Here is an 18,143-nt window from a genome sequence, read left to right on the forward strand (position 1 = left end):
CCCTGGCTATGAGCCCCACTGGCCCAAGCTCGGCCGGGCTGAGCCCCAGCTCTCTCCCGACTGCAGACCCCGGCCCAGTGGTCCCTAAATGCACCACGATGGTAAGTCTTCCTTAGGTCGCTAACAAGTGTCAGCCGTGATTTTGTCTTTAACGGTCTGGATGATACATTTTTTCTTTAACAACTCTGTAAGAGTGCTAGCTGTGGGGGCCTGGGCCTGAAAAGAGACTGGAAAAGCAACACAGAATCTGAGATGCCAGTGGTTCAGCACCAAAGAGGCCTGCACAGCGGGCCACTACCCACGGCCCAGCGGCCCGGAGACCCACAGTGGCCCAGGGGCCCAGGGACAGAGGCCCAGGGACCCAGCAAACCACAGCCCAGTGACCAAGTGACCTGAGGGGCTCCTGCAGCCCCCTGCCGGACGGACGGTGATCTCCACTCTGTCCTCATCTGAACCTGCCTCTAAAGGGCCAAGCGATAAAGGGATTTCGGGCCTGGTGCCGCGGGGACGGGTGGTCCCTGGTCTGTGCCTGTAAGATGCCAGCCTGTTCACAGGCTCCGGAGAGAGGTGTCACCCTCCTCCAGGTGACAGGGCCGCGTTCACCTCTGGTTTGTACCCGGCTGGTGTGCCCGCCCCCTCGCTCCCCGTCGTCGTGAGAGGCGGGGACCGCCGCGCGCAACTTACATTCCAGTCTACGGTCATGAAGAAGGGGTTCCGCTTGATCTCCTCTACCCCGTCGAGGCCAGCACCTGTCCCGGGACAGAGCAGACACGGGCATCAGAATACACCCCCGATTTCGTGGCCTCTGATGGCTTCGGACGCAGCAGAGGGAGGGGCTGGGCTGCCCAGAGCAGGGGTGAGGCAGGCTGGAATATTCCTGCCGCAGGTGTGGGGACGCCTGGAAATCCAGGGGAGGAAGCCGGAGGCCCCGTAGGCTCCACGCCCACCACCCACCGTGGGGCTTGAACTCTGCCCAGAGGTCAAGAGACCACAAGGGCCACAGGCTCTATCGACTGAGCCAGCCGGGCGCCCTCCGGCCGCACTTCAGACGCCCATTAAAGCTGGCGCAGGCCGGCCTTCCAGAAGGCAGTGGACATACAGGGGCAGTAGGAGAGGAGGCTGCTCTGGGTTTACAGGGAAGGGAAAGAAAGCCAGGAACTGAAGAGGCAGCTTCCAGCGGGACGAAACCCAGAGAAAGACTGGCGTCCACACGAGCGAACGCCGGGGCCCCTGGAGACAGCTTATAAACAGTTCTGCTGGGCTGCTTGTTCCTACCCGGCCCGGCTCTTTCTTTCCTCTCTTGCTCACATGAAATCCCAAGAGCTGGGGGAGCAAGGGAGGCCCGAGTCTGCCGAGCACAGAGGATTCAGGGCTGTGAAACTTTTTTGCCCGATACTGTGTCACTATATGTCTGCCGTGAGTGCACAGGCAGAGGGAGCCTAACGGAGGCACCGGGCCAGCGCTGGTCTGTCCCTTACAACAAACGCATGGCACTGACATCAGTTTAGTGTTAGGGGAAACCGTGCAGGGGGGTGGCTGGGAGCGCACAGGGAACTGGCTGTACTTTCCATTCAACTTTTCTGTAAACTTAACGCTGCTCTAAAAATAAGCCTATTAATCAGAGAAACCAAAACCCTAAGGCCCTGAGAGCTGTGTTTCCTCCAGGATGCGAAGTCGGGGGAAGAGACTGTGGGCCAGGGAGGGGGCTGGTGGCACGGGGGCCGCGCGGGCCGGGCCGTCTCCAGCCAGCTCCTGTCCCAAGGTTGGGGACGGGGGTTCCGTGTCACTTGGTTTGTGAGGCACAGGCTTCCCGATTCTGCACCCCGGGCTCCGCGGGCCCACCCCAGGACAGCGGGAGCTGGTGGCTGCTGGCCGATGGGGGAGGGAGCTGGGAGGGGGAGCCGCCCCGAGCCGCTGTGGTCACTGTGGTGCTCCCCATCCGGCCTCACCGTCGGGGCCTGAGAGGTTGGGGGGCAGCCCCCACACGGGCTCCCGGGGTCCCAGAAGACGAGGCCCTCCTGGATGTGGCCGGATGCTTTTGCATCCCGGTCCCTGCGCTCACGTGGGGAGAAAAGGAGGGGCGAGAGCTGTCCTCGGGCAAAGATGTCTCAGGAGGACGGAGGCCCAGGCCCACCTCCCGTGTCTGCCCGGGGAAGCCTGGCCAGGCCAACACTCTGGGGGGGAACCCGCTGCTGGTCCCGCAGCATCGCCGGACTTGCGATACAAGGCAATGCGGGTGGCGGTCAGACTCTGGGATCTCTCCTCTGCTCTCCTGCCCGGCTCTGCGCACACCGAGGGCCTACGACTGTGGCCGCTACTTTTTAGGCTGAAGGACACGGGGTAAGGTGGTCAAGGTCGCCCGAGAGTTTGTGAGGAGAACTAGGATTTGGAGGGAGATCCGTGTCACCCCCAGCCTGGGGTTCCACCCTCGTCCCCTCAGTCCCGTTTGGAGTTTTCTTCTGAGGACCTGTGATATGATGATACGGTGAGAAGTATCCATTTCGGTCTTTGTCTCTGGCTCCTGGTCAGAGCCCCCCAACTCTTGCAATTTCCCAAGTCGTAAGAATAACAGAATCATCTTTTATCACAGTATTTGGTTGTGGTCCCAGCAGCAGTTCTTTTGTTGCTCACAACAAGCCTCTTTGATCCCCCCACCCCCACACACAGAATTTATGTCAACGGGGTGGCCCTTGGAAAGCCCTTCGAGGATGGGGGCTGGTCACCACGGAAGCCAACCACGGGGCCAACCACGTGACTACAGGGTGGGAACTTCCAGCCTTACCTCTGACCTCCAGGGAGGGGAGAGGAGAGGGCTGGAGGAGGGGCGTATCACCCACCGCAGTGATTTAATGGAGCACGTCCAAATAGTGGAAACTTCATAGAAACCCTAGACAACAGGGTTTGGAGAGTTTGTGGGTCGATGTGCAAGAACGCATCCATGTGCCGGGAGGGTGGCGCACCCCAAATTCCAAGGTCCTTCAGACCTCACCCTATGCACCTCTTCATCTGAGTCCTTTAAAATATCCTTTGTAATAAACACAGATCTCGGTGTTTCCTGAGTTCCGTGAGCTGTTCTAGCATATTACCGAACCCAGAGAAGGGGTCTTGGGAACTCCTGATTTATAGCTGGTTGGTCGGGTGCACAGGTGAGGCCCTGGGCTGTGGGAGGGGCACCAGAAGCGGGGACACCTTGTGGGACTGAGCCCCGGGGTCTGTGCCAACTCTGGGTGGTTAGAGCCAGACTGAAGTCACTTATAGGACTCCAAGCTGGCGTCGACTGACAAGTGAAGAATTTGTTGGCATGGAAAACCCATACATCTGGTGTCAGCAGTGCCGGAATGAGTAGAAACAGGTGTTTCCCTGGAGGGCCTCACCGGATTCCTGGGTCTGTCTCCCTTGTTCTGTGAACCCCTGACCAGAGCCCTGAGACCTGGTCCCAGCAGCTAGCAGCCCCTGATAGGGACCCAAAGCGCTGTTGTAAAGAAACGTGGAGAACCAATCCGCGGTCTGACTCCCAGCGCTGACCTCCCTCAGCCCATCCTGTGGGCAGGCCGCCTTTGACCAAGCCCAGAACTCTGACTGAAACACGCTCCTGGTGATAAGGATTAAAGTAGAGGGAACCCCGCCCCCGATTCCCTACTGCTTCCCAGATCCTTCTCGGTGAATGTTGACCTTCTGCTAGAGCACGGGGGGTCGGTCGGTCAGAGGTGCGGGCTTTGACCCCGAGGTGGCTCGCACCCACAGTGTGACTCATCGGCTCAATTCCTCTGAAGAACCTACTTTGCCTTCTGTTCCCATTACGTCTCGTCTTCGCTCATCACTTGCGAACACGAGCCACAGGAACTGGAACCAAGTGAGACCCAAAGGAAACGCAGACATTGGTGTAACTCCAAATTCCACGCTGGTGCGGGCTGGGTTTTCTCGGAGGCTTAATTAGCACATTTCTATCTGCACCTTTTTCTTCCGCTGCAGCGAGGCTTCGTACCACGTGCGTGCTTTGAGGCCTCAGCCAACAGTCGACAGTGAACGAATTAACACTTTGGCTATTACTCAAAAATTATAGGTGTTCCCAAGGAGAAAAATGTGAAACAGAAGGAAAGTTTCCACACACGGGTTTTGAAGGCCTACGTCAACCTTCCTAGGGCCCATGTGGTTATTATTTTGGATTCTGGTTTTGTTGATCTTCTCCTCACGTGTGTTAAGTAGGCGGTTTTGCCCTTGATGACCCCTTTCTACGTCAACTGCACACCTCTGACAATCGGGCAGAGTTCTGGGCTAGGAAAGTCAGGGAGCGTTTGCGCAGATCCCTGAGTCACAGCCGTCTGGGGGCGGTGACCCAGCGCGCCAGAAGTGAGGCGTTCTCCAACGTCAGGTAATTATGAATTAGAAACGTCAAAGGAGCAGATGTGAGGGTTCACGCTTACTCTCTGCAGTCGGGACGTTTAATCATCTGTGGTCCATCCCCAAACTGTAGTATCACTGGTCGTGTTCACCTGGCCCCACGCGTCTGATTTCTACCCCTGGGGAGACGTTGTGACCTGGCACCCAGTTGGGACCTCCTTAGTCAATGCACAATCGTGAGCGTGCCCTCCGGCGGTGGCGGGGGTCTGCTTTTCCACGGCCCCGGTTACGGTCGGCTCTCCACTCCACATTTTTAACAAGGCGACCTCTGTCACTGTGGGGTTAATCATCACTGGACTTGTACATTCGCAGTAAATTATTCTCAAAGGGTTTTGGCATCTGCCCCAAATACTTCCACAGACAGCCTGGGGAAACGTTTAATCCCTGGCCCCTTCGAGATGCCTTTGAAGTATTTTATTCGGCTGCTGTTTTCGAGTCACACGGTATCCGCCTCGAGTTCTTGGGGCGCGCTCAGGACAAGCTCACTTGGGACTGGTGTCCTCGCATACACTGGAGCTCTGCCCGACTGTCACGTCCAGGCACGTGAACAGTCTAGGACGTGAACACGAGGCCTGCGCTTTACATTTTAATCACTTATCCTTTGCCTACACGTTGTTTTTCATAGTTTGCAAGTATTTTCCGGCCCTTTGGCATCTCATTCACTCAGGGTCTAAAATGTTTGCTTGCTGGGTCTCAGAGGGCACTGCCGGTTGAGAGCTGGGGTCTGGCGTCCGCTCGGCCCCCAGGGCTGGCTGGAGCCGACCGGCGTGCTGGTCTCGACCTAGCCGTCAAAGGTCGGCCTGTCGCTGACGGGAGCCGGGATGGGACATCGGAGACCAGGACGGGGAAAGCATTGTGGAGATGGACGCTGGAGAGCAGAACAGAAACGCGAAAAACAGAGAGCCGACCGTCTGCCAGCGGGGGGAGCTGCTCCCCACAGGTGTGCTTGGGGACCGGATCCGACGCGGTCTACACGGCCGTGCTATTTTACCTTGGTCGGCCCATCTCCTTCCTACCTGACCGCGGCCGCATCCCCCTGGGGGCCTGAGACTCTCCCAGAAGTTCCTATAGGAGACACGGACGGTCACGAGGGACGAGCCAGACAAGCGGCCACTTTGCAAAGCCCTAGAGAGTGGGTCCGTTGCAACCTCCCATCCTGCAGAAGGTCTGGAGAGGCATTTACTCAAAACAGCCGCCTCGTAGGGCCCGCCCGACAGCCCCAGTCACGAGAGCCGCCACCACCGTCTGGTGACCACGGCCGACGGGCACACCCCGAGGCTCTGCAGGGCGCTCGACCCGACCCCACCCGGGTGCTCCCCGGCTGCAGCATGAAGGCTGGCACGGGGCCTTTCCCCAGGTTCTTGTCTCTGGCTTCCCGGGCTTGCAAATCTTTCGGGGCGACCAGTGTCACAGCTGGAGGCACCCCCGGGGCGGAGACAAGGACCCTGAGGTGCAGCGCAGGGACAGGCCTCCCGAGGCTTCCTTCAGGGAACACGCCCGACCTCCCTCTCCCCGCAGACCTGTGTGGACCAGGTCACCAGCGACACGGGCCCCAGGGGGCTTTCTCTGGTTCACCGACACTGTCCCCTGGCTGCCTCCTTCAGAGGGACCCCTGGTGCCCTCGGCACCCGGCGTGGCCTGGACTGCCTCTCCCGGAACCCCCCTCAGGCACAGGGAGATCGCACGGGCCCTCCCACGAGCCGGCACGCTACAGTTTTTCCTGTGATGTTCTTTGGGCCTACTGTGCGCGCCCGCCCCCTGCCCCGTCCCCAGCACGGCCGTGGCCTCTCGGATGCAACCCGGGAATCCTCCAGGGGGGAATCCGCCCCCCCCCCCCAGCCCCACTCCCGACAACAACAGCTGTTTGGGGCCGCTGACCTACTGTGCACGGGGTCGTGTCGCTGAGCCTATCACACCGTACAGTAAATAAGTGTGTGACACGCTGCCACGTGCACACCAGCTGCCACGTGCACACCGTCACGGTCGCAATGAGCACACATGTGGGGCACCTGGGGGGCTCAGTCGGTCAAGCGGGTCATGAGTTCGAGCCCCGCACGGAGCTCTGTGCTGTGAAGGCGGAGCCTGCTTGGGATTCTCTCTCTCCCTCTCTCTGCCCCTCCCCTGCTCACGTGCACATGCACGCACTGGCTCTCTCTAAAAATAACATTAAAAAGAAACAAAAAGAACACAGATTTGACTCCGAGACTCTTGAAGTCCGTGAAGCGGGGCATCTCACCGCGCACGACACGGAACACAGCGTGCCCCTGCCTCTCCCTCCCCTCCCTCCAGGATGCCCGCTCCGCCCGCCAGCGTCCTGCCCTCACGGAAGGGACCGGCTTTTCAGGTTTGCTGGTGGACCGTCCCCCCAGCGGCAGCAGGGCGGAGGCAGGGGGGCGCCTCCCCCTGCGGTTGCGGTTTTCGGCCTCCCGGCCCACGTGACCGGCTTTCGCAGGGGAGGGGAGGGGGGCGTGGCAGCACCAGCACCCGCGTGTGACCGGCACACGCTGCTGGTGTTCACGGCGTGTGTACCGAACGGCGACGGCCCCCGGTCAGTGGCAGGTGAGACTTCCATGCAGACTCTGGAGCGAGGACATTCGGGGGATCCCGGGGCAGAAATGCCAGCTTTAGAGCTGGGGTAGCCGTGCGCCCTTGTGCAAATCGTATGGGGGGAGGGGGCCTCAGCACCTCCACCTGCAAGGTGTAAGGCATCTTTGCTCTTTCTTCCAGCATCTTCTATGCACGTGCCCCAGGAGGGTCTTACGGATTGAACCGTGTCCCTCCGAAATTCTTATGTCGATGTCCTCACCCCCAGGACCTCAGAACGTGACCTTATCAGTTAGTGGGGACTCTGCAGATGTGGTTACAGATGAGGTCATACTGGGCAGGTGGGACCTAACCCAACATGACCGGCCGCCTTACGAGAAGAGGAAATTTGGACACAGACACACACGGGAGAGTGGGGGGGGGGGCTGGTGTCCCCCGAGGCCCCGGAGCACCAAGGATCCAGCATGTCCCTGGAGGGGGGGAGGGAGGCGGGGACAGACTCTCCTTCCCAGCTTCTGAAGGTACCTGCCCTGCCTACACCCTGTTCCTAGACCTCCGCCTCCAGAACTGGGTGTTCTCTCCGCCCACAGAGGATAGGGGACAGCCAATGAGCATCTCAGCCTTACCCCTGGTCGCCTTTCTCTTTTTACCCCCTCACAAGGGGACTCAGCAGGAGGGGAGGCACCGGGAGGGGGGTGAGGGGGGACATGGAGAAAGGCTGCTGTTTCCCAGCACCAACATCAGGCCCGGCCTCCGGGGCTGGGGTCCTTGGGGCCACCTGGTGGGCGAGGGCTCTTCAACAGGCTAGGAATCAAGAGACAGAGGTTCTCGCTGATGTGAAGGTAACGTGGTCATGATACAAATCTGTGTGAGAACGGGCTTTGGGGTGAGGGCTCTGAGCTCCCTGAACGGCATGGGGGCTACTTTGGGGCCAAGAATAAGGCTCACAGCAAACAGAAAGGAGGGGAGGACCCCGCCTTCCAACCCAGCTGCCCTGCAGATCAAGATGAATCTACCCAGTGTGGTCTCTCTCCTTATGGCTAAAGATCTGGGGGCAACTGGCTTCAGTTGCCTCCTTTAAAAACAGAACCACCCTACGACCCAGCAACTGCATTACTAGGTTTTACCCAAAGGATACAAAAATTCGGACGCAAAGGGCCACATGTGCCCCAATGTTCATAGCAGCGCCATCGACAACAGCCAAAGTACGGGAAGAGCCCACGTTTCTATCGACTGATGAACGGATAAAGAGGATGTGGTTTATGTATATAATGGAATATTACTCAGTCGCCGAAAAGAATGAAATCTTGTCATTTGCAGTGATGTGGATGGAACCAGAGTGTATTTTGCCAAGTGAAATAAGTCCGTCGGAGAAAGGAAAATAGCATATGATTCCACTCGTGGAATCTAGGAAACAAAACGAACATGGGGGGAGAGAAGGAAAAATAAAATAATATAAAAAGGGGAGGCAAAGCATAAGCGACTCTTAACAACAGAGAACAGACTGAGGGTTGATGGAGGGAGGTGGGTGGGGGATGGGCTAGATGGGTGATGGGCGTCGAGGAGGCACTTGCTGGGATGCGCACTGGGTGTTGGATGTGAGTGATAAACCGCTAAGCTCCACCCCCGAAACCAATACCACAGTAACTAACTAGAATTTAAATAAAAATTTGGAAGAGAAACAAAGATTCAGTTGCCTTCCTTGGGAAAGCTATGTAACCAACGACCCCGACTACAGTTTCTTCATGTTCAGTGTGGACTTCGCATGTTGTGAACACTCCCAAGGGAAGGATGATAACTCCTGGGAAGTTGCGTGATGAGCCCCTTTAGAGATGATCCGGAGGGCAGTCTTTGGCCACAGACGGCTGGCTTCCATTGCCTCCGTGGGCTCCAATGGGCCAGTATCTTCTAACGGATGATTAGCTATACACTAAACACGTCCATCTTTCTCGCTCGTCAATTATTTAAACTAAATAATAAAATAGGGGCGCCTGGGGGGCTCAGGCGGTGAAGCGTCCAACGTCAGCTCAGGTCACAATCTCACAGTTCATGAGTTCGAGCCCCGCGTCGGGCTCTGGGCTGACGGCTCGGAGCCTGGAGCCTCTTTCAGATTCCGTGTCTCCCTCTCTCTCTGCCCCTCCCCTGTCCATGCTCTGTCTCTCTCTGTCTCAAAAGTAAATAAAATATTAAAAAAATTTTTTTAAACTAAATGATGAAGTAATATTTGGGGTTAGAGAACTATGATTTTTGTATAATTACATGCTAAGGCAAAAAATAGACTATTTCGAAAATGATACGCCTCTTCCAGAGCAAAGGGAGAACACAGCCCCTCCCCGTGTCGCATTCACCCGGGTCACTGCGACAAATGCTCTCTGGCAGATGCAATGGTATCCGAAAGGAGACTGGCTTCCAGACAGAATTCTCCAGCGTCCACAGGAGACGGGCCGGGACGGGCCGGAATCAAATCTTCGCGTGTGTCCCAGCGAGTGGACGTGCCCCGCGTCTTTGTCTCTCTGTTTTGAGCCTGGTCTCCCGCGGGAGAGGTCAGGCAGGCTAAGACTCACAGCCAGGCTCCCTCGGGCGTGTCCAAGAGGGCAGCTGTGCGGGAGAGGAGGTGCGACCCCGGCCCCCTCAGGAAGTGTGTGATTTCCGCACGTGCCCCGGGCACCCGACAGCGACGAGGCAGAGACCGGACAGATCTGTGCGGCACAGACTTGGTCCTGAAGGAAGCGTTCCAGCCATCAGCACAATTACTGTTGGAGCACTGCACAGAGAGTCCTCTGGGGGCAACTGGGTCGGACCCCCTCTTCTCCGTGACCGGGGAGGCCCTGCTCTCCTTCTGGTCCAAATCCGGGACGAGGTAAGTCACCTGAATGCTGTCCTGTCGTGGAAGGCAGACATTCGATCTTCCTTTTTTTTGCAACGATCTCAGGAAAATGTTTAACTGTATCTTTTAAACGCATCCCATAAAACGACTGTTTTTTCTTTTTTTTGCCAGAGCTAGGTTACCGGTCCTTGTGCATCGGACAACCTTGCTCTGCCCTGTCCCACAACCAGGCGGCGGAGAAAGAAGAGGGTCCGATCAGGGGGAAGCACCGTGGCCAAGAGGTGCCGACACGGGCTCCGCCACGGGTCTCTGTGCGCCGCCGATCTCTGCCTTCTCACAGATCTGTCGGACACGTTACAGCGTGTGCTGTGGGTCAGGCACTACTCTGGCCCTTCCAGTCCGTCCGACCACACTGGAGATAGTTCCTGCCATCACGCTCCGTTCACAGAGAGGGAAACCGGTCCGGAGAGGATGCGGTCCTGGCCCTCTGCCCCTGTGCCTGGTGCTGCCACCCGGGGCTCCTCAGGAGCTCCCCTTCTCTAGGCTCACCCCTGCCATTCTCCACGTTCCAGCAAGCCTGGATTACACACTGTAGCGTCCCTCTCCTTCCTAACCAATGGGTCCCTAAGATCTGCCCAAGAGGAATGAGAAATGGTGGGGGGCAGGCCAGGCACAGGGCCTCCCTCAAGTCCGCTCACCCTTTCCCGAATACCTCCTCAGTTGACCTCGAGGCTGGCAAGTAAGACAACCATTCCCAATCCCCTATTCCTTGTATCCCGATACTTGTCTTCCTACCTTCCTTTTAGCTAGAAGTGCCATGTGACGGTTTCTCATCCACAAGGAGCACAGGGAAGTCCCAAGGTTTGGGGAAAGCTTTGCCTTCCCGATAAAAGGGACGGAGGCAGCTCGTTTCATCCATTTCCTCCCTTCAACTGCATGTGACGCCTGGGGCTGTGGCAGCCACTTTGCGGCCACAAGGCACCACTCACGAGGATGGAAAAACAATGCTCTAGGGACGGTAAACCTAGAAGACGGGTAGATCTGGGCTTTCGCCAACCAGCTGCCGAGCCAACGCTTACAACCCCCTACTGCCACGTGAGTCGTTACTTCGAGAAAAAGAAACGGCAGTGTGAAAAACGACATCGTCGAGTTAGACAACTGTAAGTGACTCAGGTGTTCTGTGAATACCCTCCTTTCCCTACCGGGAAGCACTGCTGTGAGGATTTCGATGAGATAATGATTCCCTTAGGGCAGTGCCCCATGCACACCACCGTCCTCCCCGGGAGGGCCGAGGCCCCAGAAGAGGAGTGAGCTGGGCAGAGGAGTGCTTGAGCTGCCCCCAGCCTGCCTCCGGGCTGTGCGGAGAGGCTGTGCCCACGCCGGTCAGGGTAGAGCACTCGGGAAGGAGACACAGAATCAAAATAGAGGTGCGCCCAGGTGTCGGGACCAGGCATCTGAAGACGGACAGACCAACACAGGGGCTCTGACCGCGTGGGCTCGGGGGGCCCAGAAATGAGTGGAAATGACCGGCCAGATGTTTATGTGCACCCCAGACTCTGAGGCAGGTGCGTTCTGCGGGGTAAGACGGGCCAGGCTGCAGCGCAGGTTGGCTTTGCACGGGGAGGGATTCCTTCTGCCTCACGCGCACACGGACGGAGACGTTCAGGGGAGGTAATCAACTGATTCATGATCAGGAAAGTCCGATCAGAAACAGGCAAACGGTCACGATCTTTGTGCGATGCTCAGGGATGAACTGGAGGGAGTGAACACACCGAACGGAGGGACGCACTTACTGTTTGCTTCCAGGTCTTAAAACACCTCTCGCGGGGCGCCTGGGTGGCGCAGTCGGTTAAGCGTCCGACTTCAGCCAGGTCACGATCTCGCGGTCCGTGAGTTCGAGCCCCGCGTCGGGCTCTGGGCTGATGGCTCAGAGCCTGGAGCCTGTTTCCGATTCCGTGTCTCCCTCTCTCTCTGCCCCTCCCCCGTTCATGCTCTGTCTCTCTCTGTCCCAAAAATAAATAAACGTTGGAAAAAAAAAAAACAAACAAAAAAAAACACCTCTCGCAATTACCAGGTGCTGCCTACCTCCTCCCCAGAGGCCACGGGGACGGATGTGAGCGTCTGCTCTCTCGCGGAGGCGCCAGGGCCAGGCCACACGGGGTTTGGCAAAATTGCAACGACACAGCAGTTCCAGGACGAAGGGTCAGACGCAGGCCCTCGACTCCCCATCTGCGTTCCTGGGGCTGCGTTCTCCCGCTGCCCCCGTGGCCCTCACCCGCAGGGCAGGGTGGCTCCACGGTGACGTGAGGGCCTCGTCTGCGGCAGCCCCGTGCCGTGTAGGGGAGACCGCCACGGCGGAGAGAGAGGCAAGCCTTTCCCGCCCTCCCGAGCCTGCCTGTGCAGACACACGCGGCCGGGGAGCGGGCAAGCCCGGTTCCTAATGGAAGGGCCTGGTGCAGGCGTCGCTGCGTGGCTCAGAATCGAGGGCCCCGGCCTTGCCTCGGTCAGAGCCAGGACAAGGAGGGGTCCTGACGATTCTTGGCCAGAGTCTTTAGGTCCCGTCTGGGACTTCACTGGGGTGCCCGATACAAGGTGGAGGAGATTCCGTTTAGCCCTGGAGGGTTCCTCCGGATCACGAGCTGGACGCACAGACACCATGACAGCCCCTGATTGTCAGCACAGCGTAAAACCCACCGTGGAGGCCGGGGTGCGCCCCATCCTGGACCTCAAGGCTCCCTGCTCTGCCCACTGGCATCTGGTGGCTCAGTGACCAGAGCTGCTCTCCAGGGAGGGCCTCGGCCTTGCCTCCAGGGAAGTGCCTGTGGCCCAGTGAGCAGGCCCTGCCTTTAGGGTCCGGCCTCTGGGCCCCTATTTGGCGCAGCGCCTAAGAGGTGCACAGTCATCACGCTGGCTGGTTTGAATCAAAGTCATTCGACCACAGCCGTTTAACGGACACCATCCCGGGGCTTGTGCAAGGTGGGTGTTCGGGGCCGGGGCTCACGTGGGTCTCCCCACACCCCCTTGCAGAGACCGCCTCTGCTGTAACACGGGTACAGGCTCCACCATGGGATGCCTTTAGACTCTGTAGCAACTCATCTCTGCAACTAGATAGATGCTGGGCATCTCTCTAGCCGGGTTTACAGAACCAGGGTCTCACCGGGGGGCTGTCCCCAGGGTCAAGGCTAGAGACGGTTGTACTTGCTACGGCAGGGGGAGCGAGGCATCGAGGGAGGGGCCGGGGATGCTGCTGAACATCCTGCAGGGCAAGATGGTCCTCCACGAGAGAGAATTACCCAGTTGAGAGGTCACTGGTGCCATCGCGGGGACACCTGGTGACAGCATACCCCATTTAAACGGCTGCCCTGTAGGTCTGGGACGACGTGCCGTAATTTACTTGACGGTGTCCTTATTGTTGGACATATGCCTTATTTCTAGGTTGTTGCTAAACAAGCATCTTTTATACATGCAACTTATAGGCTGGATAGACTTCTAGAAGTAACATCTCCTGGTAGGTAGAGCAACATACACGGTTTAAAACGTTGGTGGGTTTTGCCGAGTGTTAATACGTTGCTCCATCAGCTCTCTGGACAGCAGAGCCTGGCGCTATGCGGGCACCAGGACGGGGCCTGCTCGTGTCCTTGCTCTCCAGCTCCCCCCGTAGTGGACACCGTGCCGGGCACCTCCTCCCGCCCGATGGCCCCACCGCACTGCTGACCGCTGACCACGCGTCACTACGCTCAGCACGCACGCAGGTGCCCGTGACAACGAGGGATGGAAAGCGGCAAGTGGGCAAAGAGGATTCGGCAGCCGTGTTACTCGCGGGAGTCCTAGGCAACCCGTGCGTCTGCAGGAGGAGAAGTCCACCGAGAGGCAGCCGGGGGGAAACCCTTCGTGGAGAGTGATTCTGAAAGTGGATTAGTACTTGGCTAACATTCGCGTAACTCTTGATTTTCACACATGTTAGGACGTATTAATTTAAGGGGGACTGAACAAGAGGCACCTTTCAGCCGTCCTCTCCAGGTTTGCGGGGTTCTAAACGTAAAACGAGTAGAAACAAGTTCCACCCTTGTGTGCAAAAACAGTGCCTTTTGGGAAACCGCTAATAACCCTTGGCCAGAGACTGTGTCTTCGAAGTCCTTGCGGCTTGGACGCGAGAGGGCATCTGCACACCTGATTCAGGCCCCTTGCTCTCAGTGAACCTGGCAAAACGTGCGGGCAGGCAGTAGAGGTGGGCGGGCGGGCGGCCCCTGCCCTCCCGGGGCGCATGCGGGCTCTTACCCAGACGGTTGCACGGGTTCCGTTTGAAGAGGGCTCTCAGCAGGCTCTGGGCTTCGGTGCTGAGGAACTGTGGCATGCCCAGCTTGGCTCTGAAAACAGAGTTGTAGTGTAGGATGAGAAGGACAGCCAGAGTTTTCTCCAGCACTCGGCAATCCTGCTCAGTCAGCATGAACAGATCAAACCGACGTGACCCAGAGCAGCAGCACCCAAACTTTCTGGCCTCAGGGCCCTTCTGCGCCCTAGAAGTCACGGCGGGCATCAAAGAACTTCTGTTTACGTGGGTTCGAGGAGAGAAATCTTTACCATAGCGATTGAATAACTGGCTTCAAAACTAATGCACCCGTTAAAAAGAAACACTAAGAATCCCATTAACATAAGTAACATTTTAAATGATGTTTTACTAGGTTACTACGCTACGAACCACGTTTTCCAAAATAACAACAAAAGGTTTGGCTAGAAGAGTGATATTGTTTTTTTTTTGTTTTTTTTTTAATTTTTTTTTTTTTTCAACGTTTATTTATTTTTGGGACAGAGAGAGACAGAGCATGAACGGGGGAGGGGCAGAGAGAGAGGGAGACACAGAATCGGAAACAGGCTCCAGGCTCTGAGCCATCAGCCCAGAGCCCGACGCGGGGCTCGAACTCACGGACCGCGAGATCGTGACCTGGCTGAAGTCGGACGCTTAACCCACTGCGCCACCCAGGCGCCCCTAGAAGAGTGATATTGTTTACAGTTCGGGAATCTCTTCTGGGTGAGAGGAGAGAAAGGCAGATATGCTTATCTACCTCTGTGTTCGATCTGTTGCAGCACCAGGAAGAAAATCTGGGACTTCACGGAGCTAGCACAAACAATCCTAAACTTTGGATGGAACCACAAAAGACCTCAAATAGCCAAAGCCATCCTGAAAAAGAAAACCAATGCTGGAGGCCTCACAATTCCAGACTTGAAGTTGATTACAAAGCTGTCCTCATCAAGACAGTGTGGGACTGGCACAAACACAGACACAGATCAATGGAACAGAGAACCCAGAAATAAACCCAGAAATATATAGTCAACTAACCTTTAATAAAGCAGAAAAGAATATCCAATGGGAAACCGACGGTCTCTTCAGCAAGTGGTGCTGGGAAAACTGGGCAGCGACATGCAGAAGAATGAACCCGGACCACTTTCGTAACCACACACACAAATAAACTCAAAATCGGATGAAAGACCTAAATGTGCGACCCGAAACCATAAAAGTCCTAGAGAACACAGGCAGCAACATCTCTGACATCAGCCCTACCAACATTTTTCCAGGTATGTCTCCGGAGACAAGGGAAATAAAAGCAAAAATGAACTATTGGAGACACATCAAAATAAACAGCTTCTGCAGAGCGAAGGAAACGATCAACAAAACTGAAAAAAAAAAAAAAAAACCGACGGAATGGGAGAAGATATTTGCAGATGACATATCGGATAAAGGGTTAGTATCCAAAATACATAAAGAACGGACACAACTCCTCATCCCAAAACCAAATAATCCAACTAAAAAATGGGCAGAAGACATGAATAGAATTTTTCCAAAGAAGACCTTCAGATAGCCAACAGATACGTGAAAAGATGCCCCACGTCACGCATCATCAGGGAAATACAGATCAAGACTACAATGAGATATCACCTCACACCTGTCAGAATGGCTAACATCAACAACTCAGGCAGCAACAGAGGTTGGCGAGGACGCGGAGAAAGAGGAACCCTCCGGCACTGTTGGTGGGAATGCAGACTGGTGCAGCCACTCTGGAAAACGGTGTGGAGGTTCCTCAAAAAGTTAATGTACACTTACCAACCTACTGTGATGAAAAACATAAAATGAAAAGAAAATAAAACCCAGTAATCTAATGGACCCAAATGACTGCAAAAAAAGAAAAAAAATCCAGGAAAGGAGGAGCCTGCGAGCCCCCAGGAGGCTCTCGGTCCCCGGGGTCCCCAGATTGTGTTCTGGGAGCCATGGGACCACAGCTTGGTGTTGACTTTCAGAAATGCTTGGCCACTCCCAAGCGACGAGTCCACACACAGGATTAGCTGGAGGGAATTATTCTCGTTTTAGAGACAGTACAGCTCGTGTTCCCCCTTAAAATTAAAAGTCACAGAGGTAAGCAGTTCAAAAACAGCAGACTGCAGCCATAGATCCTTCGCCCACAACAGAGGAAGACACTGATCAAATCCTCTCTGTGAGCTTTCCTCCACTCCTCTCTCTCCTCCCACTTATACAATGGCGCAACCTACAAAAACTTAAGCTTTTTAGGCGCCTCTTGCTTTTATAAAAGTGTCGTGTCCACCTGCAGGGTTTGCGAGAGCGGGTCACGAGGACCGGCAGCTTTACGGCTTCTCTACGCCCTCGCACAGCAGAGGGACATTAATTTGGAGCGAGGGGTACCTGTTTCCAGCCGCTTCTCTACCCCCATCCACGCTCCTGTCTTCTCCTCCTGGAGCTCTCCCTTCTGACATCGTGCTTACACGGAGCCTGCTCCTGTTTAAGGTGTCATCGCAGGACCGGCACTGGGTTTACACGTCTTTGCGGGATGCTAAGAGCAACGTCCACTTGCACGGTAATTGATTCTTTGGGAGAACTGAACAGAAAATTGTGCGTGTGTCCAGTCACGTGGGCAACGTGATTCCCTGCCAACGTGAGGCAGGAGAGCTCAGGGACCTGAACGAATGGGGTCAAGAGGTAGAGAAAGAAAGGAACCCCCACTCTTGTGCTCTCTGGAGCCCCTAAGTCCTCTGCCCTTCCGAATCTGTACTTTGTTTCTGAAGGTCCCTGATCACCACACTCCCTGCCGCTGACACCACACGCGATTTCGCTGATGGAAAACGTTATCTGCGCGTCACCAGGGTCACTCAGGGATCCCCGTCAGCGTCTCCCCTGCAGCGAAAACGCCAAGAACGCAGATCACGGTTGTTGCTGATGCCTACTTAACAACCCGGGCTTCCAAGACCGAAGCTCTTGCTTTGGAAGGTGCTGGGCATACTGGATAGATCCCCAAGGGTGGGTGTTTCCGACTCACTTGAGGATGAGGGCCATGGTCTCCTTCCTGTCCTTCCCCTGGAACGGCAGCGATCCCGTGAGCATCTCGAACTGCAGAGCAACACAGAACAAGGAGGGTGAGTGTTCAGAGCGACTGGATTTACTGGCAGAGACCCCCAGGTGGGCAAAATGCAGCCAAAGTTCACGTGTCCTTTCAAAATCCCAATCAATCCGGCAGAGGCCCTGGCCGACACGCTAGTGCACATCAGCGAGCAGAGCGGCCTCGTGGCGCTCGAAGTTGGGCGGGGAGGCACACAAGCCAGCAACCCAGGACGTACCCCGGCCGTGGTAGGCGAGGCCGGCCGAGCGCCGTGGAGACGAGACACGCTGGGGCAGGGGACGGCAAGGGGATGGAGGCTGGGCCGTCCCCCTTCCGCGGGGCCGGTGGAGGACCCCGTTCCCGTCCTTCTCTGGTGTGTGCTGTGGAGGCGGCCGGGGCAGAGTGACTTCGGTCCGTTAAGAACGTCCAGTGAGAACAGTATGGCGCCAGGAATGTCTCCAACAGGGCCACGCTGAAAATAACAAGCGGACCTCTGCCAGGACGGCCTCCGGGACCGAGACAGCATTGAGGGCCCGCCTTTCCCGAGCACGGAAAAGCCCAGACTGCACGGGCTCTGGAAGGGGTGGCCTGGACCCGCAGGGTACGACCTGGACGAGGTGCGCACCTGCCCCCTTCTGGGAAAAAACTCGGGCAGGCGTGCCACCAAACCCTGTCCTTGAAAATGGGACGCTGAATCTAACTGACAGAGGCTACAGTATCGGTCCCAGTCCGCGTCTTCACGTCCTTGTCAACTACACTTGAGCCTTGAACACAGGTGTGAACACGGGTGTGAACAACACCGGCATGAACGACACAAGGGTGAACAACGCAGGCGTGGACAACATGGCTGTGAATGACACGGGTGTGAACGCCATGGGTGAGAACGACACCGCTGGGAACAACACAGCTGTGACTCATGGGTATGAGCGACACAGTTGTGAGCAACATGGGAGTGAACACCACGGGTGTGAACGACACGGGTGTGA

At 56.6% G+C, this 18,143-nt stretch overlaps 1 protein-coding gene and 1 long non-coding RNA gene across 7 annotated transcripts in view; both read right to left on the reverse strand.

The window, feature by feature from the left end:
* Positions 1 to 18,143, reverse strand: part of RPS6KA2 (ribosomal protein S6 kinase A2) — a 345,870-nt gene that overhangs the window by 38,781 nt on the left and 288,946 nt on the right. For all 6 annotated transcript variants that reach the window (XM_045500255.1, XM_045500257.1, XM_045500259.1 and 3 more), the window contains 3 exons: positions 17,098 to 17,168; positions 14,051 to 14,139; positions 685 to 749 (listed from right to left, as the gene is read on the reverse strand). In XM_045500255.1, coding sequence (XP_045356211.1) covers positions 685 to 749; positions 14,051 to 14,139; positions 17,098 to 17,168 — 225 coding nt within the window. The remainder of the gene's footprint in view (positions 1 to 684; positions 750 to 14,050; positions 14,140 to 17,097; positions 17,169 to 18,143) is intronic.
* LOC123609290 lies at positions 9,940 to 14,037 on the reverse strand. Its single transcript, XR_006717723.1, has 2 exons — positions 11,831 to 14,037; positions 9,940 to 11,590 (listed from the first exon to the last, which is right to left on the reverse strand). It is a non-coding gene; the product is annotated as an uncharacterized LOC123609290 (long non-coding RNA).

This window comes from Leopardus geoffroyi, chromosome B2 (assembly GCF_018350155.1).
Source record: "Leopardus geoffroyi isolate Oge1 chromosome B2, O.geoffroyi_Oge1_pat1.0, whole genome shotgun sequence".
NCBI classification, from domain to species: Eukaryota; Metazoa; Chordata; class Mammalia; order Carnivora; family Felidae; genus Leopardus; species Leopardus geoffroyi.